This window comes from Grampus griseus, assembly GCF_964374135.1.
Source record: "Grampus griseus genome assembly, chromosome: 2".
NCBI classification, from domain to species: domain Eukaryota; kingdom Metazoa; phylum Chordata; class Mammalia; order Artiodactyla; family Delphinidae; genus Grampus; species Grampus griseus.
The window spans coordinates 169953539-169978221 of NC_139018.1; the positions used below are offsets into that span (position 1 = coordinate 169953539).

General features: G+C 43.5%; 1 protein-coding gene across 1 annotated transcript in view; it reads right to left on the reverse strand.

Annotated features, from left to right (window-relative positions):
* LOC309819352 (glycylpeptide N-tetradecanoyltransferase 2-like) overlaps positions 1-24229 on the reverse strand; it is a gene marked incomplete at its 5' end in the record, with an annotated part of 34940 nt that extends 10711 nt beyond the window's left edge. The window contains 10 exons of the mRNA XM_082649444.1: positions 6133-6241; positions 7377-7547; positions 8789-8905; positions 9029-9120; positions 9217-9335; positions 12069-12213; positions 17390-17525; positions 20234-20292; positions 20955-21053; positions 24134-24229. Of these exons, the coding sequence (XP_082505570.1) occupies positions 6133-6241; positions 7377-7547; positions 8789-8905; positions 9029-9120; positions 9217-9335; positions 12069-12213; positions 17390-17525; positions 20234-20292; positions 20955-21053; positions 24134-24229 (1143 nt within the window). The remainder of the gene's footprint in view (positions 1-6132; positions 6242-7376; positions 7548-8788; positions 8906-9028; positions 9121-9216; positions 9336-12068; positions 12214-17389; positions 17526-20233; positions 20293-20954; positions 21054-24133) is intronic.
* Positions 24230-24683: the final 454 nt, after the last annotated feature.

Consider the following 24683-nt stretch of genomic DNA (forward strand, 5'->3'; position numbering starts at 1 on the left):
CTAAGTACTTTTAGAATTTTTTTTTAATTGAAATATAGTTGATTTATAATGTGCCAATCTCTGTTGTACAGCAAAGTGACTCAGTTATACATACATATACATTCTTTTTTTATATTCTTTTCCATTATGGTTTAATCACAGGATATTGAATATAGTTCCCTGTGCTGTACATTAGGACCTTGTTGTTTATCTAAGTACTTTAAAATTAAAAACTGCCTTTAAAATTAGATTATCACAATTCCTGCATGCCCCCAGACTACTGGTAGGGGAGAAGACCAAGGTGGAAAACGGGTTTTCATCTTGAGTGTCGGCTCTGATGGATGTTAGTAGTTGTGCTGAGGTTTCTAACGTTCTGTGCCAAGAACCGCTGATTGCTTACTGATTCACTTTGGGAGGAGAGGGGCTTTGTGTTTACAGACCCAGCAGTCCTTAGCTGAGTATTTACTATGTGCCACTCAGTTATGATTTATGGAATCTACAAAGATGCAGTAATGCAGCTAAAATAGTTTAATATTCTAAACTGAGAGAATTTTAAGTCCTTGACATTTAATAGAGAACTCATACTTTTAGTATTTCTGTGGATCTCAAAGCCAAAGGACCCGAAATCTCCAGGCCCCAGGTTCCACCCAAGGCTTAACCCTTGGTTAATAATGGCCTGAATAGGTGTTGAATGAATGAATGAATTCCTAGGTTTTTAGCACAATCATTTACCCAATAAGGTGAGGTGAAGGCTGCAGACACGGAAAAAAGTCACTGTCAGCTCTGAAGAGATGATATTTCTACAGCCTGGCATTTAAGTACAAGCCAGGAGTGAAACTGTATTTTTCTTTTGTATTCCCTAAGCCAATTTTAGTCATTCGGAGCATTTCTACACTGCAATTCATGGGAAGAGGAAACCTATGTGATTGCTAAATGGTGTTACATGAAATAAATATACATTTCTAAATGCTGGTAGGAAGGCCAAAGCCATACCAAATGTATACTGCAGTCATTTGAAAAGATTATTTTTTACTATGAGGATGACCTTGATACATTTTAAACAGCCTTTCTCAACATCAGATTGTTCTTTCTTTTGTTACTGGTTCAGTAAGAATCAATAATACCAAGCAATGAGATTAACTAATGAAAGCAACAGGATACATCTTCTCTGTTCATAGAGAACATTCAGAAATGAAGACTGAAGCTGGCCAACTCCTTTTTGGAGCAAAATATGCTTCTGCAGCACAGTTCTTATTCACTGAATTTTCATACTGTGTAATCACTAAATCAACATCCTTTCTGCCCAGAAGACACCCTTAAAGCAGCAGTTCTCAAATATTTTGTTCTGGGACTTTGTTATGCTCTTAAGAATTATTCAGTACTCCCAAAGAGCTTTGCCTACGTGGGTTATATTTATCTGCATTTATCATATTAGAAACTAAATTAGAAATTTAAAAAAAAAGAATATATAAGCTCACATTCCATATAGCCTCTGGAAGACTGCACAGTGCACTTGTAAGACAATGAAATGAAAGATGCAAATTATACTTTTGTGTTTTATAAAAAACTGACTTCACAGGCCCCCCAGAGGTTTCTGGGAGCTTCAAGGGATCCCTGGACCACACTTTGAGAACTGCTACCTCAGGTCTCTGAAGGTCAGAAAAATGGGTAATAGAATTTAGATAAGGAAGACTCAGTGAAAACAGTATTGTTTGGCAAACCGGCAGGGAGAAAACACATAAACTTGGTAATTTCCAAGCACTTCAAACAAGTTTTTACAGGAGCATTAAAGCAGGAGAGAACATCAGACTATATCCAGCTATAAAAACATATAAGGTCCTAGAAACAGGGGAAGAATATTTACTTTTGCTGATTAACAATGGCTTATGTGTCTCAGAGCCTAAACTTGTTTCTTTCTAACATCAGAAAGTCACATCCTCTCCAAGAAATCTACAGAAGCACGAAATAAATTTTAAAATATAAAATTATATTTTAGGGAGTTCCCTGGTAGCCTAGTGGTTAGGATTCTGGGCTTTCACTACTGTGGCCCAGGTTCGATCCCTGGTCAGGGAATTGAGATCCTGCAAGCTGCCCAGTGCCGCCAAAAACAAAAAAAGAATCATATTTTATATAATAGCTGTTGTCTTCAGGAAGAGGTGGGGGAAATGCTATACCTAGACAAAAATCTCAGCTTTGGCATAATCTGAAAGAATCAAGTGGCAATGTTTTCTGAGACTTCAATAAAAAGCAGAAAAAACTTCCAGTAACTGAGAAAATCTTAACTTACATAAACAAACTCTATTTCTGAATCAGATACTTTCCCACCATCCAACTAATATGCATTACTTGTTGGACTCTATATGCACTGAAATCTGCGTAAAATCTGCTTGTAAGTACATAAGGAAACAAAGCTCAGAGCCCTATTGAAAAACAGAAGCAATGCCGTTCTCTGTCAAACTATGTGGTGTGAACTGATTTGGAGCTAAGATTCCACAGTAGAGATGTCGGCAATGATTATGATTATTTATTTGATTTAAGAAGGAGCAGTAGGACATTAAACACTAAAAAAAAATCAACAGTTACTAAATCGAGAACACCTGAGTCTTAGCATGTCTTCCCAGGCGTAAAGTTCTTGCAACACAATGTAAAGACACTGGGAGATTAACCTGACTCCCGCTTTTTATCTGCTTCAAATTCCTTCACCTTGAAGAGCACCGACTAAAAAAAAAAAAAAAAAAAAACCCCAACGTGGTTTGGAAATTCTCAACACCAAATTAAAAACAAACCAACACTGAAAGGGTAGGAAACTGTGTTCCTCTTGGGAAAACCTTAGTCTCGCAGGTAACAGTAGCTAATGGCATGGGCCCCGGGGATGGTTCTGTCCTGATTGGAAGACTCTGGGCAAATCAATCTGGTGTCTCAACGTCCTCTTCTGTGATTGGGGACAGTCACCCGCCCTCTCTGATTGGTGTAGATAATAAATGAGATAATGGATGTTAACTGTCTGGCATAATGCTGGCTGCAATCAATGTTGACTTTTATAGTCAGATGTCCACAGCAAAGATGTAAAGCTGGCACGGTAAGCAGAAACGGGCCTGGCAAATCAGAAAACGAGATAGAATCAAAGAGCAAAAGCTGTATTCAGTAAGGTTCTTGTCTTTACGCTTCACGGTACAAAAATGTTCTTAAATGATGCAGTTGCCAGAGGGGGCATCATCCGCCTGGGCCCTCGGGAGAGAAGGAGGCGGTCTGGTGTATGCTGCCTCGTCCAGCTTCTAACTCAGGAGCTGACACCATGGTGGCTGCTGGAAGCACCTTCCAATTTTCCAGTGTCTCTACTTGCATCTCTTCTATCTTCTCTCTCTCTCTCTCTCTCTTTTTTTTTAAATTTACTCTTTAGTTTTCTTTCCTTCCCTATGACTTAAAAGGAGGAAGGGAGGCTGGAACACACCAATGAGAGGTGTTTGGACCTTGACACTCATCCCTTCCTGCCTCAACCTGGTCTCTAATGACGGCACAGTGAGACGTCTGGTTGGACTGGGCCTTGGTGCCCCCAAGGCAGTTGTGTTAGAGGTGAGGGTGGAGACAAAGGGACCTCACAGGAGAAACACGGACGTCTAGGGCCTGCCTTCCAAGTCCTCCACTTATTAGTGACAGGCCCTGGTCTAAGCATCAACCTTCACAAGCCTCGGTCTTTGCATCTGTACGATGGGGATAAGAATACTGACTTCAAAAGGTGGTTGGAAGAATATACTGAACAATATACGTGACAGCACTTTATAAACTTCAACTTATTAGGGAAGAAAAAAGGCAATCACCATAGCAACATGGCCAGAAGAGGACTGCTCCACCAAGGAAACCAGGTTAACCACAACCAAGATGCCAAGGTCTGGTTTCACACCAATGCCCGCCCCACCAGCAATTTATCACCAACTTGTCAAAACTTTGTTACCTATGAGTTGATGGATGCTTGTACAAAAATATGGAGGCTGATGGAAAAAGTCAAGTCAAAACTAACTTTCAGTACCTCTAATTCTAATCATCCTGAATAAACCAACGCCAGCTACTAAAATTCCTTATTCTTCAGTCTACGTTAGGCAACTATGTGTAAGGGGGCACTTTCCTTACCCACAACTAGACAGGTTTAGGCTCAAGAAACTTAAATCTGGGGAGACCAAAGTAGAACAGCATTCGCCCCTAGTGAAAAAAGTAGGCACGCCTCCAGTTCTTATTTCAACTCACATACGGCAAAGTATTTGACAATTTGCAAGGAGGATGCTGAGAATCAATGGTGTCCTGTCTTAGCTGTGCACTGTGCCTCCCTTGTTCCTCTTTATTTCTCATGGCCACTTGTGCCTCTACATGACTCTGCCCCACTCAGTGGCTCTGGGTCTCGGCCACTAGCAGAAATTATTTCTAGCTGATCAGTAAATTATGATGGTCATGATCATGGTGTGACCCCTCAGAGCAGTTTCCTGCATCTCCATTTCAGTGCACATGTCTCCATACACTTACCTTCAATTCTGTCACCCCAACTTGAGGGGGCCTGATCCTTCTTCCTCAGGACACGTGGACCCTCCTTCATTTTGTCACCTGTGCTTTTTATTTATCTCTGTTCTGATCTACGTTCCCCCCTCTGTCCTTGACCTCACAGATAGGCAGTGAGTTCATTAGTTCAAGCCCCACTGTCTGCAACTACAGCTTAGGCAGAAGGGAGACAGTGCCTTCCAGGCCCTCTACCAGGTGGTGGAGCCCCAGAATGACGACCCTGACATGTCCAACACCTGGTTTCCTTCACCTCCACTTTTCTCCTTATGAAATTCTGCCTGAGTCAGCAATTAGTTGATTCTGGTCAGTCATCAGAAAAAAGACATCAATTCCTGCAGCCGCTGATCACATGCATTTGGTAAACACACAACCGGCCCAAGACAAAAGGCACTAGAGTTGGCTGCACCTTCCACAGGTGAAGTCCTCTCCTTCTTTGGGAGGAACATGGCTATATTGCACAAGAATCCCTCAATCGAGTTAAAATATCTACTACAACCCAAAAGAAAGAATAGCTCTGACGAAATCAAAACTTTACACAAAAGATCCCATCTTTGGCGGACAGATTCCACAATGGCCCCAGTGATGCCTGCCCTCCTGGAGTTCATGTCCCCGCCATCCACTTGTCTCGAGTGTGGGTGGGGCCTGTGACTTGCTTCTAACCAATGACATACAGCACCAGTGATTCCACTTTAATTGACTATGCAGGGGTCTAACTTCCATCTTGCTAGCAGATGCTCTCTGTAGACTCTCCTCGCTGGGTTCGATGAAGCAAGCCGCTGTGCTGTAAGCTAAGCTACAGAGAACCCCAGCCGACCAGGAGCTGAGGCAGCCTCAGGCCGACGGCCGGCAAGGAACTGAGGACCCCAGGCCAACTGCCCACAGAGAATTCAAGGCTGCCAACAGTCATGTGAGCTTGGAAGTGGATGCATCCCCGGTCAAGTTTTCAGAGGAGGCCCTGACCCTGGCTGACACCTTAATGACAGCTTCATGAGAAACTCTGAAGCAAAGGCCTCAGCTAAGCAGTGCCTTGATTCCTAACCCACAGAACCCAAGAGATAGCACATGTGTTGGTCTGAACTTCTACATTTGTGGTAATTTGTTATGTAGCGATAGATAATTCATTCACCATCTGAGCCCTGAATAAAGCTAAGACTGATAAGCACGTTTAAATTTCCACTTATTAAGAGACAATTTTTCACACTGGGAATTTACTAGTTTAAAAATATGCGAATTTAATGAGACATTATTTCCTCTCCCCGGGTTTCTTCTTTAAACCTTATTCCTTAGTTCCATGTGTTAAGATATCATCAGAAACCTGAACTTTTCTTTCCTCTTCCTAAACAGAATATAAATACTCAAAATTTCAAAACTTACATGTCTGGAATTCAAGCCCTTCCAACCCCAAGCTGAAGAACTTTAAAAAGCCTTAAAAAAAAAAACCCACCTCCTTTTTTCTGGCCCCAGAGTTCTATGCAGTCTTTCTAGCTGCATATTCACATCCTCAGACCCATGAGCCAGTTTTTAGCTTCCTGCAAATAATTCTTTTCTACATTAAAAGTTTCAGTTATTAACAGCTTTGAAAAACTGCAAATCATTCTTACTTACATCTGGAAGTCTGTACAGCTTCATTGTTCTCTGCAAAGTCATATTTCTACTCAAGTGAGAAAATTTCACTTCTACCAATTTTCTGGGGTTTAGTGATCGATGCCAGTATCTGGAATACAATACAGATTTTAAGATCTAACTGATTTCTAACTCTCCAAGTTTTTCACCTTTGTCTAAGCTCAGCTGTTATAGAAGCAGTGAATGAACACTTATGTTGGGCCCAGTGCAGTGCTGGGTGCTGGCCCTCTTCCTATGCAATTATTTTATCTGTCAGTTTTGACCTCTAAATGATGTCCCAGTTATGTTCCTTTGTTGTTTGTAACCGTCCATCTCTTTCAATAAAGAGAAATCTTAGAATTGCAGAAGGAATATTGATAATGCTCAGTCTGTAAGTATTGAATGAGCATCACAGATTCTAAGATAGCAAACCAAAAAGTTTAAAAACATGAAAAAACTCTCCTTAAGTTTAGTAGCCTTCACATTTATATAACGCACACCAAAGAAGACAACTTTTTGAAAAACAAGCTTGAATTTCTTAAGTGTTTCTAGTTTAGGTACTCGGATGAATGATTATATTAAAATAACACCTGTAAAGTCTTATTTATTCTGTTTATTTATGAATAAGTTAATAGGAGAGAGTCATTTTACAGTTTTGTCTTTTATACTCTGTTTTCCTGAAGTTTCATCTTATTTGAGTCAATAAAAATAACAGAGGGAGATAAACTCTTTCTGAGGCTCTAGGAACAGGTTATTCAAGTGACAATCTGATAAACAATTTTCTTACTAGATTAACCTTTGAAAGCTTGATAAGAGCAGATGAAGAAATAAAAACAGCTTTAGCGGGTTTTTCAGCTGATGTTTATCAAGCTTTCGGAGTAGTTCCTGATAGCACTGGTGTGACAGTGAGTGTTAGAGAAGGAAAGAAAATCGTACTACAGGGCATCCCGAGATAACTGATGCCCTGGGTTTCCCAAGGCAGAGACTATTCTTTCAAATGGAAGAGACACAGAAATGGAGATGTAGCACCATTAGTACACACGTGACTGTGGGGTTTACTGCGAGAGTACTGGGCTAGTGGTTCTTGGTTCTATCTCCATCTCTGCTACCCACCAACCACATCATCACGGGTCAGCCAAAGTCCCTCTGGGTTACGCGGGTGGAGAATAATACTTGTAGCAACATGGCAGGGAGGCTCAAAGCGTTAGGTACAGGTGACGTGCAAGATAAAGGTGGGACGCTATTACCTGCATGTGGCCACTGGCTTGGGAAGAACCACTCCAGCAGTATAAACGGCCTGGAAAATCCCTTCCAGGTTCACTCTTCTGGTTATTTCTCGAATCAACACTGGGGCTACCCGTTTGGATCTCAATTTCTTATGAACACAAAGGAAGTTGATTTCGACCATCTTCTTCACGCTAAGAAATAAAGGTGTTGCAAATTAGAGCCACCGTTAAGAGGAAAACATTTTCAAAAAGCAAGACAACACCTGTAACATTTCAAAGAATGAGAAACTGAAAGCCCTCCTTTAACACAATATTTAAGAAAAATATTCTATCTTTTAGATATTTCACAGATTTAGCTATTTTCCATACTCCCCCACCAAAATGATCAAAACTCCAGGCTGTGGAGAAGCAAACCCTCTTGTTCTAAATAAATTTGAGAACTTTGGTCTCTTCTGAATTTTCAGTGTAGAAACTGGATCAGCTGTGCCTCAAAGTTTCTATATCTGTTTTTCCTGTAATGTATACAGTTACGACAATAACTGGGTCACCCAGATGCAGAATCTAATAGGACGTTGCTTTGGAGCATAATGCAATACCCAGGATCCCTGGGAAGTGCCTCGACCAGGCCAGAGCTGGTGCTTTTCTGAGCGACCATAAACCTTCTAGAGCTCCAAAGCCCATCCTCTGCTCTGGTTCCAGATACGGAGGCATTTCATTTGGCACAAAGTATTCTTTGAGATCAAATGCTTTTTAGCAGTAAATAAGCTCACCCAGTACACTGAAAGGTGAAGAGACCTATTACGCATCAGATCTCCGCGTTTCATAACTGTATCTTTGACTTTCTGGGCTGAAGACCCAGAGCAAAAACGGAACAGACATATCTGTGGACAGAAAGACTTAAAAAGAATCCCTCGAGTAATTTTTTTCCCCAGAAACAAATCTGAAATACCTATTTACAGTTTTGTTTTTTCTGCTACGGACATATATACATACCTGTGTGTGCATGTATGAGACTGCGAAGCAGAGACAGAAAAAGAGATAGAGAAAAATACAGCTCTTTTTTTTTTGGTCACTGTTCACAACCTGTTTTTTATGCATTATTTTTAACTTTATTTTTTAGAGCACTTTTAGGTTCCCAGCAAAACAGAGCAGCAAGTACAGTTTCCATACACCTCTGCCCTCCCCACGCACACAACCTCCCTCAACATCAGCAGCCTGCATTCAGTCATTTCAAAAAGCCTATTCTAGGGGCTTCCCTGGCGGTCCAGTGGTTAGGACTCCGCGCTTCCACTGCAGGGGGCGCGGGTTCCATCCCTGGTTGGGGAGCTAAGATCCCACAAGCTGCGCGGCACGGCCAAAACCAAAAAAAAGCCTATTCTAACCACAACTCTTGGAGAAGCAATGTATCAAAACTGACAAGCTTCACTATGTACCTGTCGTAGATCCGAATGTTCGCGGGAATGGCGCTGATGAACCCCACTAGCTTTTTGTTCGAAGATACCCTGACTCCACAGTGCCACTGGAGGAGCCAGCCTGGGGGACGCAGAGCCCTGAAGTCAGTGCAGGCAAGGAAAACAGATGCGGTGAGTGTCCAGGAACACAGGGACAGACAGAGACAGGCCGACCCCCCCTCGCCCTGTCCCCAGCAAGCACACGTGACCGGCGAGACTCACCACAGCAGGAACTCGGGCGAGTAGTCAAAGCGGAACATGTTGTCGTCATCCTCCACGTAATTCTCATTCAGCAGCGTGTACAGCTCCCTGAGCTACGAGACCAAAGAAGCGTCCTGCCTGTGATGCTTGGGACCAGCGCAGAAGCAACCCACGCCAAGTCGGGGAACGAGGTCGAAGGTTTTACTCACCACTTCGGCGTTACCCAAATCTAAAGTGTCCCACATAAAACCCTGCGGCAGGGAATACGGCTCTTGACGCACGTTTTCTTTATCAGCTTCAATTGCGCCATGAGATGTTATTACTTCATCTGGGACGGGGAGGAGGGGAAAAACAAAGACAAAAAGAGAGACGATTCAATTACAGAGTGTCCTGACGATCCAAAATGGTCAGTTACAGGAAACAAAAGCGTGCTTAGGGCTCTTGAGTTCCACATAATCCTTAAAAGTACTGTATCGTTTCAGCTGCTGCCAGTGCGAAGCAGGGTGGTTACGCAAGGTGGAGGGTAACTGCTAGTGGACCAGATACGGGAGAAATCCTCTGTCATCCACTGGCAAACTGGACATTACCAAACAATGGTGACTTCTCAGTCTGAACTCCTAGATTACAGACTAATCATTCAGCACAACTGCCGGCGACACAGGCTTGATATGACCGCCTTAGAGATGTTTTCTGTTTCACTGCTTTTTCAACCAATGGGGGGCAAGGGCTGCAGTGACCTGACCCCTCCCAGCAAAGTTCAAAATTAATTTCAGGACTGTTTACTTCTGTCTGGGTTGCTGGCAGCACAGTTCAAGCCATCAGTGTCTCCAGCGATTTCCACAAAGGCACCCTTTCCCACTTCTTCCTCCGGAGCTTCCCAGTGAGGTTGGGATAAAATCCAAGCCCTTGACCGGGGCCACTGCTTGCCTGGCCACCGTCGACACATCTACCCAGCCCTGCCCTCAGGGTTTCGGGCCCACTGCCCTCCCTCGGACTGGGCCTCTGCCCAGAAGGCCCATCCCCGGTCTTTCACATGGCTGGCCGCTGGCATTTTTTCAGCTATAGCCTTACACGTAACGTCCTCACAGCATCCTCCCCGACTAAAGCTTCTTCCTACGTGGAGTATGTCCTCACCGCCCGCCCACCGTTTATCCTACTTTCCTACCACTGTTTCCCGGGTCTGCGCCCCAGTGCCTGGCATTTAGTGGGAGACACTCAATAAACATCTGCTGAATAAATGAGCTTCAGGTACAGTTATTACCATCACAGACCTTTTCACAGGGGGGAAGTCACAGGGTTTGTACCAGCCCCAAGGGGTTTCTTCTTCTCTATTTCCTAATCCCTAACTCTGCACGTTCATCTTATCTCCACTCCACCAGCTCATCCGCAAGTGAATACCTCAGGCTCCAGGGTCAGCCCTAGAAGCCAGATTCCCAGCTGTTCCCCTGGGGTTCCTTGGGAGTTGCTCAGGGCTTGTCTGATCCACATAACACCACCAGGGGCCCACCCCACGCAAGCAGCTCCAAGCAGCTGGGTGTGTTTGACTGAACTGGGATGTGGCTCTGGAGAGAAACGAAGAGGCAGAGTCTCCCTGACTTTCAAACGTTCTCCCCGACCTCAGGCTCCCTCTTCCACCATTAACCTGGTGTTGCCTTAATTGAGGTATGCAAAGAACATTCTAGGAACCCGAGAACACTGCAGGGATTTAGGGGAGGGGCCGAAACGAGGTGAGCGGCGGGGAAGTCTTCCCAAAGAGGTGCGCTGGGGTGAGGCGCCAGCTGGAAGAGAATTTTCTCCCCTGGGCACTGACCCAAAAGCCCCCAGCAAAATTTAGCCTAACCCAATACATTCAGATCAATAAATCTACACCCCTGTAGCTAATGGTCACTCAACTCAATGTCATTTAAAATCCAGCAAATTCATTCTAGAAGGTCTTCCTCCACTACCAAATAATTTCTAGAGCCTGAAAGAAAAAAAAATCAAGCAAAGATAATTGCTTTCTTCTTTCTTTCATGCTCTGAAGCTCACGATTTTGAAGCTGCTTGGCGTGGGCATGGGTGGAAAACGAAAGGTCACTTTTAAAAAGTTTGAAACCCATTATTTGAAGGCACAGACAAGGATTGTTCCTTGCTTTATATTTGTTAAAACTGATTATGTGTACATAACTGGGCTAATAAGAGTTTGGGATGGCAACGAATACCTTCTATTATACAGATTTTGAACTGGAACTATCAAGGAAGAAAAGTATGGAAATAATATATGGAAATATGTATCTTCATATAAACATACGACAAAGCAGCAGGTTTAGCTTGTAATACATTGAAAAACATTTTTATACATTTATATCATCTTTTTTCTGGCATAATGTGAAAGAGTAACAATGAAATTATTAAGTTTATTAATTATTAATTTAATAATTATTAAATTATTAAGTTTACAGAACCTTAAGTGGTAAAAGTTTAAGTGAAATGTGATGGAGCAAGCTGGGCACTGAGGGAAAGAGGCCTATTACAGATTTCTACATGACCCAGAGCACTTATGAAGGCCTTCACGGGGTGTCCCAATTCGCTTATTATACTGGAATGTTATCACATTGGTAATAATTAACAACATGGGTGAGTGTTCAGAATCCTATTGTTAAACAGAGCAAAATTTTCCATTTCAGTAAGATTTAATAGGGCAAATTTTCTGTGTCTTTTGGGATAACTGAGGTGTGAGATTGCTAAAAATTTATGCAGAAGAAAAACCACTCCATGAAGATCAGAACCAAAAAACTGGGGGTGGGTGAGACCCCTCTTATATACATATATTTAATACACTAATGTTTGAAGTGTGGGGAAATTAGATTTCTTTATAGGGACAGGAGTTAGATTAAAATTGTTGTTACTGAAAGCCAATGTCGCCACCCAACACTTATTTTAAGAAGAAAAATATGACTTTTGTATAAATTTCGAATCTGTGGTCTAAAACAAATCATATAAGTGAAGTCAAGTCTCTTTTGTGTTTTTTGTTTGTTGTTAACCCAGCTTTGTTTTTTGGGGGAAAAGGCAGAAAAGCTTACTTAGTTTGGGTACCGGCTGTGTGTCCCAAAACTGGTATCTGTGTTTGGCAGCCTCATCAATGTTCCTGGCGGGGCCCTGGCATGCGGATAACAGCTCCATTGCCCTCTGGATATCCTGCAACTTCTGCATTGGAATGGTGGGATTCTACAACAGCAAAGACACACAGACACAGAATATGAGGAAGCTGCCGCTGCTCCCAAACCTGGGCAGGTCCACGTGCACCTGCACTGGAGACTACACGGCGTTCGCTGGAGAAACGCACGATCCTCCTCTAAGTCTGGCCCTTGGGCTCAAGGATGCTAACATATTAAAATATAAGCAAACGTATTAGGTTGAAGGCAACAACAGTCCTATAGCTTCAATGGGGCTCTGACAGTCTGGGAACTCTCAAGTAAACCGAACCACTCTCTGCTTCAGTTTCCCACCCATCTGCAAAGGGTCCTCGGTCCTCACCATTAATTACTCGTGTGGGCGGAGCAGCAGAGAGGAGTGCCCTGCAGTGCAAATGCTACTATCATACAGCAGCCAGTCAGACTCCAGCCTCGGCTTCACTGATGGGGTTAATGCTCGGGAGGAGCAACGTGGGGACAAAGGAAATAACTTCTAGAATGGAAACCAGGCAGACGAGGGACATTTTAGTTCATAAAAAGAAAGAAAGAGGGGGCTTCCCTGGTGGTGCAGTGGTTGAGAGTCCGCCTGATGATGCAGGGGACGCGGGTTCGTGCCCCGGTCCGGGAAGATCCCACGTGCCGCGGAGCGGCTGGGCCTGTGAGCCATGGCCGCTGAGCCTGCGCCTACGGAGCCTGTGCTCCGCAACGGGAGAGGCTCGCGTAACACACACACACACAAAAAAAAAAAAAAAAAGAAAGAAATCTGAACTTAGTGCCGGGCTGGGAAGGAAGTGCATCAAGAAAGGACTCTCTAAGGATGCCTCCTCCTGGACCACACCCCGCCCTCTGCCAATCCTGACGGCCCCTCCAGAGGCCACGAGGATGAGCAGTTTCCTCTATGGATTCAGATCTTCTGCAACCATAAAAGCCTTTTCCCCCCAACCCAAGTGGTGGAAACAACCTCCCTTTTATGTAATACGTATCCTCAGTCTATAAAATTGACAATGCCTTTAAATACTAAAGTTCCTTCCTCAAAGCCAATATTCCTGTCATCTCTGAAGATCCCGCAGCTCTTTTTTTTGGGGGGGGGGCAGAAATCCCTCATGGAAAATGAGACTATAACTGAAATGAGCAAGTGGCATGTAGGACTGAATATGGAAATCAGTGAGGTTTTTTCAACATGTGAAATTATTGATTCATTTTAGAATTCTGATGCCATACAAAGAATGCTCTTCACTGTGGGCTCATAATTTGTTAGAAGGAGTCTCAGAGTCTTCGGTTTCCCTGTATGTCAACACCATGGGCACCAAGGAAAGGTACCATCGATCCTCAATGGTTTATTAACAGCAGCTCTGGACTTCTGTTCCGTTTTGACTCTGAAGTCTGTGGTCTGGAGCAAATCTTTGACTCTGGGAAGCCTGCTTGTTTGACCCAGTACAAAACAGGGTTTATTTAACACAGACCATCCTGTGGTGGCTTTACTCACTGGGTTCCCTTAAGATTCTTGCCCCTAAAATGATTCCAAGAAACAAAGTGCTGGAGTCTAACCAGAGGTAGGTTAAAGTCTTAATGTCTCCTCTTGGAAGTCTAACAGCCTCACCCAGGACTGCCACAAATTCCGTAAGCCATTCATCTTATATTTTGATTGAGGTCTGAATCATCAGGTTCATATATATCAGTTACACATACTAATTTAACAAAATAGTTTTGCTGTTCTAATTTACTGTATTTTTATATTTCTCTTGTTTGGGCCTCTTTTGAACCTCCCACACAAAAGTAACTGATTTCTAGCAAAATGAAATTTACATTCACTTGAACTCCCAACAGTGCAATCAACTAGGAGATCTGCAACTTACATAGGGTGAGAGCACAGCGTTATTTCAGCTAGTAATGCTTGAACATGCACCCCTTTATCTTAAAATAGGCCACGTAGAACCCAGTCTTACGAAAATATACCTACAGTATCTGCACCGAATTTGCCATGGTAACCCTTCTTTCCTGCTATTTGAGTTAAATCCTCTAACAGGGCTATACCAAACTCCAACCCTTTTGTAACAAACATGCATCAGCATCTTTGTTCCAAAGGAGCCAATGATGGTACCCCGTCTGCACGAAGAAGCCTTCAGAGTGGTTTCTGCCTTAGCAGGTTGACCAGCAGTCTTTACATGAAATCACCATTCATGAAATAGTCATATTCCAATGCTCACTATTAAATGCTTTCGTTTTTTTACTGAAGTTAGGTTGATTCACAATATTATATTAGCTTCAGGTGTACAATATAGTGAGTCAATTTTTTTTTTTTTTTTTTTTTTTTTTGCCGTATGCGGGCCTCTCACTGCTGTGGCCTCTCCCGTTGTGGAGCACAGGCTCCAGACACGCAGGCTCAGCGGGGCCATGGCTCACGGGTCCAGCCGCTCCGTGGCATGTGGGATCTTCCCGGACTGGCGCACGAACCCGTGTCCCCTGCATCGGCAGGTGGACTCTCAACCATTGCACCACCAGGGAAGCCCCGTGAGTCAATATTTTTATAGATGACACTCAAAGTAGATTCAAGTAAGTACAACTTTCAAATCCATAGCGACAGAGCAGTAAGGAAAACTCAGCTATGATAAATTCTTAAACCTATCCAATCACCTACCAGAGCAGCACCACACGGGGCGTTTGGAAAGGTGAGAATGTGTGCTGACCCCGCATTAGCCTCCCACTATCATATTCTGGTGTAAGAGTCAGACATGCCTCTTTTCCTCCATATCTGTTCCTTGGGAAATACTAAACACCAACTGTACTCTTTGCCCATTATTTTCCAATTTAATACCTTGGAAAAAATGTTCAAGTCCTTCATTACTAAGAAGTGTACAAGAACCCAAATATCATTTTATTTTGGTTCTTGAGCGTAGACTGCAACATTCTCTAAACTGAAGAATCTCTAAAGGTCACTGTAAATGACGGTGTTATGTAGAGCTGACATCAGTTTCAGGGAAAGGAGCCGCAGTTTTTAAAATGCAGTGAAAAGCCCACATTAAAACAATTTTGACTTAGTCTTCATGAAAAAAGAAAAGAATTTCTCTACCATACCACGGTAGCAGTTCCTCCTGCCTTGCTTGGCTGTAGTTTCTTTTTCTTCTTTTTTTTTTTAAATTCCAACCACCCACTCATTTTATTTTTTATTTTTTAAAAATTTATTGAAGTATAGTTGATTTACAATGCTGTGTTAATTCCTGCTGTACAGCAACGTGACTCAGTTATACATATATGTATTTTTTTCATATTCTTTTCCATTGTGGTTTGTCACAGGATATTGAATATAGTTTCCTGCGCTATACAGTAGGACTTTGTTGTTTATCCATCCTACACATACTAGTTTGCCTCTGCTAATCCCCAATTCCCATTCTGTAGTTTCTTATAAGTGACCAGAGGCAGGGGAAGGGCCCTAAATCACCAGGGGTACAGGGCTGGGCAGCAGCTGATGGTGATGACAGAAAGAATAAGGAGATGGTCACAACTGCATGTAAATAACACCACATTTGTCTGATGAAGCAACGATGAGAAATGGACAAGATATCTTGCCAGCTTACGGTGCACCTTATATGAGTTACCTTGGAACTTATGTCTGTGGATAGACTATTTATTACCAGAGAAGCAAGTTGAAAAGCTAGTGAGGGAAACTGCACTTTCTTCTCACCCCACAAAGGCAATCAGGGAAAAATTGGGGCAAGGAATTTTCCTTCCCAGTGATTCCTGGTCCTTATGTGTAAAACAGGTAACAACGACAACAAAACTACCTGCAAGACTCACTCAACGTCGTAAGATGTAAAGTTTGTGCAAGAAAAAAACCTGAGACCCCACAAAACTGGCGTAATGGTAACAACTGCCATGTATACACAGTGCTCCGCAGCAGAGGTCCCACCCCCCAGGCCACGGACTGGTACCGGCCTGTGGCCTGTTAGGAATCAGGCTGCACAGCAGGAGGCGAGTGGCGGGCGAGTGAGCGAAGCTTCATCTGTATTTACAGCCGCTCCCCATCGCTCGTGTTACCGCCTGAGCTCCGCCTCCCGTCAGAATTATGGTGAATTGTATAATTATTTTATTATATATTACAATGTAATAATAATAGAAATTAAGTGCACAATAAATGTAATGCGCTTGAATCATCCCAAAACCATCCCCCCGGCCCTGGTCCGTGGAAAAACTGTCTTCCACGAAACTGGTCCCTGGTGCCGAAAAGGCTGGGGACTGCTGCTTTACATGGTATAAAAACCACATTATAAAGATGGTCTGATTGTGACCTCATTAACAGCCTATGAGCTGGGGAGGAGGCATGTCTCCAAGCTGCAGATGAAATGAGCTTAAGGAGGGGCAGAGCCTGGCAAAGGCTCACAGCTTGAGAGCTTTGGGGCAGGACCGAGCTCCTGCCATGACACCACGCACTGTCCAACTTACTTGGAGCTACAACAATCAGATGACCTCTGCTTTGTTATGCTTCTAACTCTACCCCTTTTCGCTGTGAGTTTCTGGCATCGAGGGCTCTGTTTCCTTGGGCCCAGCACACGAGGTCTCTGTTCACAGCCAGGATGATGGGTGGCCCCAGGGAAGTGGAGCCTGGCATCGGCATCTCCAGAAGCATACAGAGACGCAGGGCCCAGCAGGACCACTTCTGGTTTGGTCCAAAATGGGTTACTTCCTACCCTTGGCAATAGAATTAAGAATGGCCACTGCAGACTGGTCCAAGGCAAAGTCAACGTGAGACTTACCCATGGTTGCTCCTGCTGAAACCTGCTGCCAGATGGTGCTGTGCTATTCAGGTAATTAGACACCCAGAAAAATGAAAATGTGAATATCTTCTGAACAAAAGGGAATCAAATATTAAGCGTAACTACAAAAAAAACCCCCCAAAAACCAGAAACAAAAATCTAACAAGGTCACCGTGAGACTTTCTTCTATGACTACAACCTATGTACTAATTCACTGAGAAAGGGGGGATGCGGGCAGAACACACACACACATAGAAGCCCAGCACGGACCTCTTAGTTTTCTGGGTGCCAATGTCAGTCCTGGGAAGGCTGTAAATACCCTGCTGTGACCACACAGTACACAGTCACGGCAACACCCTAACTACACCTCTGAGCCAACAGGGCACTCGCCTAAGCTGCCCGGACCCGCTTTCACACACATGGGACACCACGGAGGTTAAAAGAAAACATGGTTCTCACTTTTGAAGGCGGCTGAATTTTAATCTCCTGGGAATCAGATGCCGAGTCTGACTTGGTGCCTCCGGAATTCGGTTTCTCCTTTTTTCTCTTCTGTTTCTTCTTTTTCTTTTTGGCACCCAAATCACCTCCGGGACTCCTGTTAGGAAATTCACAGGGTTTGTAAAAACAACAACAGGTCATTATGTAAAATCTGAATTGCATGAAATTAATCATTTAGGAAAAACGCATGTTATACACAGGAGGGAAAACTACGTTGGGATGCGCAATATGCTGATGGATAAAAATAGACATGTATTTGCAGATGACCAAAATATACATTTTTCATCTATATTTGGTCTTGATTCATGGTTCCTGGGTCACAGCTTCCAAACCCCTTGGAGTTTCCTAAAAGATTAGAACTTTAAGGTAGTTAAGAAGGTCACTTCTCGAAGCACCTAAGGATGGGGGCAGGTCGCCAGGGGAGCCAACCCTGATTAGAGGGCTGGAATTTTCAATCCCACCTCCCTGACCTCCGGGAGGAGAGAGGGGCTGGAGGTTGAATCAAACACCAATGGCCAATGATGTAACCAATCATGCCTATGTAAGGAAGCCTCCATAAAAACCCAAAAGGATGGGGGTTCAGAGAGCTTCCAGGTTGGTGATTTCTCTCCAAGTGGAGGTTTGGGGACAGTGGCGCCTGGAGAGGACACGGAAGCTCTGTGAACCTTCCCCACACCTTGCCCTGGGCACCTCTTCCATCTGACTGTTCCTGAGTTACATCCTTTTATAATAAACAGGTGATCTAGAAAGTAAATGTTTCTCTGAGTTCTGTGAGCTGCTCTAACAAATTGACCGAATCTAAGGAGGGGGGTCTTAGGAACCTCCAATCTGTAGCCTGGTCAGAAGCACATGTGACAACCTGGGTGAGGGGTCGGGGGGGATAGTCTCGTGGGACTGAGCCCCTAACCTGTGGGATCTGATGCTGTCTCTGCATAGACGGTGTCAGAACTGAGATGAATTTCAGGACACCCAGCTGGCATCTGAGAATTGCTTGGTGCTATGTGGGAACCCTCCACCCCTACCTCCCCACTGGAACTGGGTCCAGGAACCCAGAAGAATATTAGTCTACGCTCAGTCATCCTGCAGGGTTCTTAGATGTCATTTAAGCAGGAAAACTGTAGCAATAAACTCTATTTTATCGTCAAAGTCAAATAGCTTTCACAGGTATCACTGCTCCACTAACTTACTTTTAAATCAGCCTTTTCAGGGAGAGATACATGTCAAAAAATATTCCATTATAAACATCTCTTGGGCACAACAAACCACTAATCTTGACACAAGAGAACCAAAGAAAGGGCATCTCTGCAGGGGGTGGCATTTTTCCTGATAAAGATTTTTATTAGAAGGATTAACAATAAAAAAACTCTACAGGAAAAAAAAAAAGTTCACTGGCAAAACATTTCTGTTTGGAACCCTTGTCATATTAGAGCTATAATCTTCTGAAAGAGAAAAAGAGACACAAGGAGATTTAAAATTTCCCTTTCTTTGGGCCTACTCTCCCACAGTATTCCCAGAAGGTAAATTCAAATTTTGAGTCAGAGATTATTATTGCATTATCCCCTGATGCAGGGAAAAGTGATGGAAATAAGCAATTCTGTTCTATTGTTCTTAATTAGCTCTATCTGTTCCTATTTTCTTTCTTGAATTTTTGCCTAATTATCAAATACATATTCATTATATAAGACACAAATGTCATTAATTAACAGCCTTATAACAGGGTCCCTCAAAGGCAGCCAATAGTTCTTCTGGTATAAATTCTTCTAAAATAGCCTTTCTTCTCTAAGTATGCCTTCGTTTTTACTACGAGTAAGTTTTCAACAAAAATTGAATCTTAAACACACTATTTTGAAACTTGGCTCTTTTTCTCCTTCCACTTAACAAATGTGTCTGGGATTTCTTTCTTTCCATGTCAGGATATACTGAGCTACCTCATTTCTTTTTAGCAACTGGGTAGCATTCCATTGTGTCAGTATATCGTATTTTATGTAACCATTCCTACATAAAATATGCTGCTGCAAAAAAATATTCTGGTACTTACATCTTTGTGTATTCATGCTAGTTTGTCCAAAGATGGAAATGTGAGGTCAAAGGGCATGCACATTTTTAGTTTTAGCGGATAGTTAAGCTTGCTTTACTAAATACTCTTCCAGTTTCCACTATACCAACAGTAAATCAGTTTCTGGTTCTGAATACAAGGAGCTTGGAAGTCACCACTCCATCCCAGCAGCCTGAAAAGTCAACAGTTCTTCTGAGATCCCTAAGGGTGGGAGGCAGGGACACAGGACAAACTGCTGCCCCCAAGATTGGAGAGACAGCTTCTGGGAGCAGAGACTCACGCGTGGAAACCCCCATGGGAGCCAGCGCTCAGGCAGGAACCCCTGGACCGCAATTCACAAAGCCCTGGAGGCTACATGTGAACAAGACCCAGAGTTAGGAGCCCAGTCACAGGGGTCTCCCCCCTTTTGAGTTTTATCCTCAGGAGCGCAGTCAGGTTCCCACAGTAGAGAGCAGAGAAAAATCCCCTCGTGCTTCTGGTAGAAGGAGGGGAAGAGGAATCATTTCTGAAAAATGTCAGACGTTCTGTGCTTAACAAGGTCTGTCCTCAGCAGAAACTAGTCAACCAGAGCCTAAGCAGCTGGGCTACGGTCAGAGCTTAACTAATCTGGGGAAAAGAAATGACTGACTCCAGCCCCTGTTAGCCATCCTGTTCACATTTGTGAGCTCACGGTCCAGAGGCGCAGGATCACTGAAAGACTGAGGCCGGATCACAGGACCCCACAATGCCTCCCGCCCCACACGCCTCACCACCGCATGACCAAAGGCCTACTTACAGCAGTTCCTTTCACCCAGGACATCATGTCTGGCTATCAGGAAAAAACTACAAGGCATTCCAAAAGGCCAAAAACGCGCCTGGGAAAGATACAGCAAGCATCAGAGCCAGACGTGGCAGCGACGGTGGAATGATCAGGCATGGGATTCGAAACAACTCTGATTAATATGCTAAGGGCTCAAATGGACAAAGCAGACAGCACGTGCGAACAGACGGGCGATGTAAGCAGAGATGGAAATCCTAAGAAAGAACCGAGAATAATCAAAAGCGCTGCAACAGAAATGAAGAATGTCTATGATGGGCTTATTGGTAGACTGGACGTGGCTGAGGAAAGAATCTCTGAGCTTGAGGATACAGCAGTGGAAACCTCAGAGACCCCCCTAAACCTGAAAAGCAAAGAGAACAAAGATGGAAAAAACAGAACAGAACATCCGAGGACTGTGGGAAAACTACAGAGAGTATAACATATGTGTAATGGGAGAACCAGAAGGAGAAGAGAGGAAGAAATGGAAGAAATACTTGAAACAATAATGACTGGGGATTTCCCCAAGTCAAAAGCAGGTGCTAACCCACAGGTCCAAGAAGCTCAGAGAACACCAAACAGGATAAATGCCCCTAAAATGGCATCCTGGCAAATCATTCTCAAACTACAGAAAACCAAAGATGGAAAGAGCCGGAGAGGAAAAATCACCTTACCTGTAGAAGAACAAAGGACCGAACAGTAAATGAGAACAGCAATTTCCCTATGTCTTTGCCAGCACTGAAATATAACCATTCTTTTTCATCCCCGACAATCTGATAGGTAGAAAAAATCTCACTGTAGATTTAATGTTCCTTTAGTTAACCAGGGGTGGGGCTACATATCTTTTTTTTAAAATAAATTTATTTATTTTATTTATTTATTTTTGGCTGCGTTGGGTCTTTGTTGCTATGCGTGGGCCTTCTCTAGTTGCATGAGCCAGGGCTACTCTTCACTGCAGTGTGAGGGCTTCTCATTGCAGTGGCTTCTCTTGTTGCGGAGCACAGGCTCTAGGCGCGCGGGTTTCAGTAGTTGTGGCACATGGGCTCAGTAGTTGTGGCACGTGGGCTCAGTAGTCGTGGCTCGCGGGCTCTAGAGCGCAGGCTCAGCAGTTGTGGTGAACGGGCTTAGTTGCTCCACGGCATGTGGGATCTTTCCGGACCAGGGATTGAACCCGTGTCCCCTGCATTGGCAGGCGGATTCTCAACCACTGTGCCACCAGGGAAGCCCTACATATCTTTTTATATGTTTACAGAGCATTTATATTTTTCCACGAATAGCTCATTCATATTCTTTTTCCATTAGCCATCTTAAAAAACAATGATTTGTAGGTGTCCTTTATAAAAGCACGGATAGAACCTGTCATTTATTAAGAATTTTTACTTTGGGCACTTTAATCTCATTTAATCCTCACAACAGGCCTATGAGAGATACTACCCTCTGCTTATATTCCATTGCCTAGTTTGTTGTCTATTGTTCAGACTGCAAATACCTTACCCAGTTTAGTTTTTAGCATTCAGCTTAATTTATGGTATTTTCTCCTTTATAGACACAAAATTTTTATGGGGTCTACTATTTAAAATTTTCCCTTATGGCCTTACGGCTACCTTGCTTAGAAAGTCTTCCCAATTCCAACATTACATAAGTATCTTCCTATAACCTTTTCACTTTTAGCTTTATAACTTTTGGGAAAAAATATTTAGCTTTCTAATTCATTTAGAATAAAATGCATACAGGATGTCTACACGGGCAGACTTCATTCCCTGGTGGTCTCTTCAGCAAATATGCAACCCATTTCTCCTGAGCTGTCCACAGACAGTGGAGCATCTGAATGGGGCAAAGGAATGGTCCAGGAATCCTGCACGCCCACAGCTCCTGGGCCTGAAGTCTCTACATTTGGGAGGCATTGAACTTAAGCGGCCTCTTCATTGTAAGTGCTGGTCTTTAGTCTGACAACAACTCTGCCCGAGAACAAGACTTCTCCAAGCTGTACGGACAAGGCAGAGAGCCAAAGGCCAAGACCGCAGTCTGGATGGATCAGGAGAGGCACACCCCAGCCCGCGGGGCAAACAGCAGGTGTAGGAGTCTCTGGCAACTTGACCCATATTGGAGAGATTTCAGGAGAAAACACTGGATGTACTAAAAGTCACTAAGAGGGGATGCGGTGGTAGCTTTGAAGGGCAGGTTCTCAGAGAATTTGCCAATCTCATTCATGTGTCTGTAGCATGACCACGCTGCACTCTGGCAAAAATGGTCAGCTCATTAAAAAAAAAAAAAAAGCTGGAGTCTTAAATATCTCCCTATAAAGTTGCACTTGTAGGTGTTTTTTTGAGACCCTCAGCCAGCACTGTCCTGCTGAAATGATGTCTACACCACTGTCCAGAGTGTAGGGCCCAAGCTGCGGCAGAGGGCCCTCTTCCTGAGGGGGCTTCTTGCTCACTTTTCCTAATTTCCTGGCTGCCCCATCCAAGCTTCCCTTGGATTCGATACTAGTGAATCCTGGAGCTCTGTCCTCACCCATTTTCTTGTCGCTCTTAACCTGAAACCCACTGACCCTTACGGAATCTATGGGTGGGTTTGAGAGAGGGCATCCACAACCCTCACCTCCACTCCCACAATGGCACCAGGCACCAATGCAATAAATAGGCAGGGGCATTTCTTCTAGAAAGAGCGTCCGCCGTATATGTCTGATATGGCGTGGAGTCTCTTACGCCTCCCCAGCCTCCACTCCCAGTTGAGAACACTGTTCTCAGTTCTCTGCAGGCCTTCTCATGCCCTCCCCTTGAGGCAGACAATCCCCAAATCTACTCCCAGACACTCTCCTGAGATCCATATCCCTACAGCCAAATACTCTCTGGAAATCCCCCCACAGATGCCTCACAGATACCTTAACCTTAACAATCCGAAACGAAACACACCACCTTTCCCCCAAATCCACTTCTCCTGTTTTCTGTCTCTAGAAATGACATCACCACACACTCTGTCTGTTGCCTAAGCCAGAAAGCTGGGAGTCATCCTGTTTGGAGCTCTCCCACACTCCTCATATCTAATAAATCACCAAATCCCATGGACTCCAGGGGTGGAAACAGCTGTGGCACGCAATGCACAATGCAGAGTGTGGTGGCGTATACTGGGGTTTAAGAGCACAACTTCTGGAACCAGGCTATCTGGGTCTACTCCTCGCCAACATGTGTCTTTTACTCACTTACCATCTCTGTGCCTTAGTTTCTTCATTTTCAAAATGTAGATAATAATAATACCTTGGGAATTCCCCGGCAGTCCAGTGGTTAGGACTCCGTGCTTCCACTGCAGGGGGCATGGGTTCGATCCCTGGTCAGGGAACCAAGATCCCACAAGCCTCACAGTGCAGCCATAAAAACAAATAAAATAAAATAATAATTTTATAATATTTTATAATAATACCTTCACCATGTGGGGGGAAGAATGTCCACATAATTGTGAAAATTAAAGACTTAATACATATTAAAATCATGAGTGATGCCTGGCCCTTAGTAACTCTTCTTTAAGTGTTTCCTAATGTTAGGATTACCCCAAGTATCATCCTTTCTCTCCTAGATCTTACAAGAGCCTCCTAACTTTCTCTTTGCCATGACCTTGTAGTCAGAGGCATCATCCTGAAAGGTGATTCTGGTCAGTGTACCTTTCCATGGATTCTCATTGTTGTTAAGATCAAGTCCCAAACCTTTCAAGTTGCTTGCTCACAAGGTCATTCACAATCTGTCTCCTACTTATATACTTGCTTGTTCTTTCACCACCTTCCCATCCATGCTCTGCCCTCCATCCATATACAAATTCACATCCTTTCAGTTTCTGAACTGACCATGCACCATCTCACTTCTGGGGCTAAGGCACCTGTTGTTCTTTCTGCCTTGTTCTCTGGCACTCCATTCTCCATGCCTTCTTTTCCACTGCCTAGCTGGTAGCTAGTCATCTTTCAGAACTTGTTTCTTCTGTGCCAGAGCCTGGCAGTGAATATTTCACATTTGAAATTATTTCAAAATCATAAGAGTAATATCTTACTAGATATGTCTCATACACACAGCATTTAACCAAATCTGACAATTTTGAATCATTCCTAGAGAATTTAGTCCATTAATATGTAATATAAAACACAGTCACTGATATTTGGGGTTTAAATCTGCTATTTTGTATTTTCTGCTTGTTTTACCTGTTCTATGTTTTTCCTTACTTTTCTCCTTTCTTTCTGATTCACTAAACATTCCTCTCTTCCAGTTTGGGTAGCATATCATGTGTTTCTGTTCTTTTAAAGGTTTGCCTTAGAAATTAAAACATGCATATTTATTAATATTAATTAATTAATTAATATTAATATTAATATTATCATTTTCTCAGGGTATATGCCCAGGAGTGGGATTGCTGGGTCA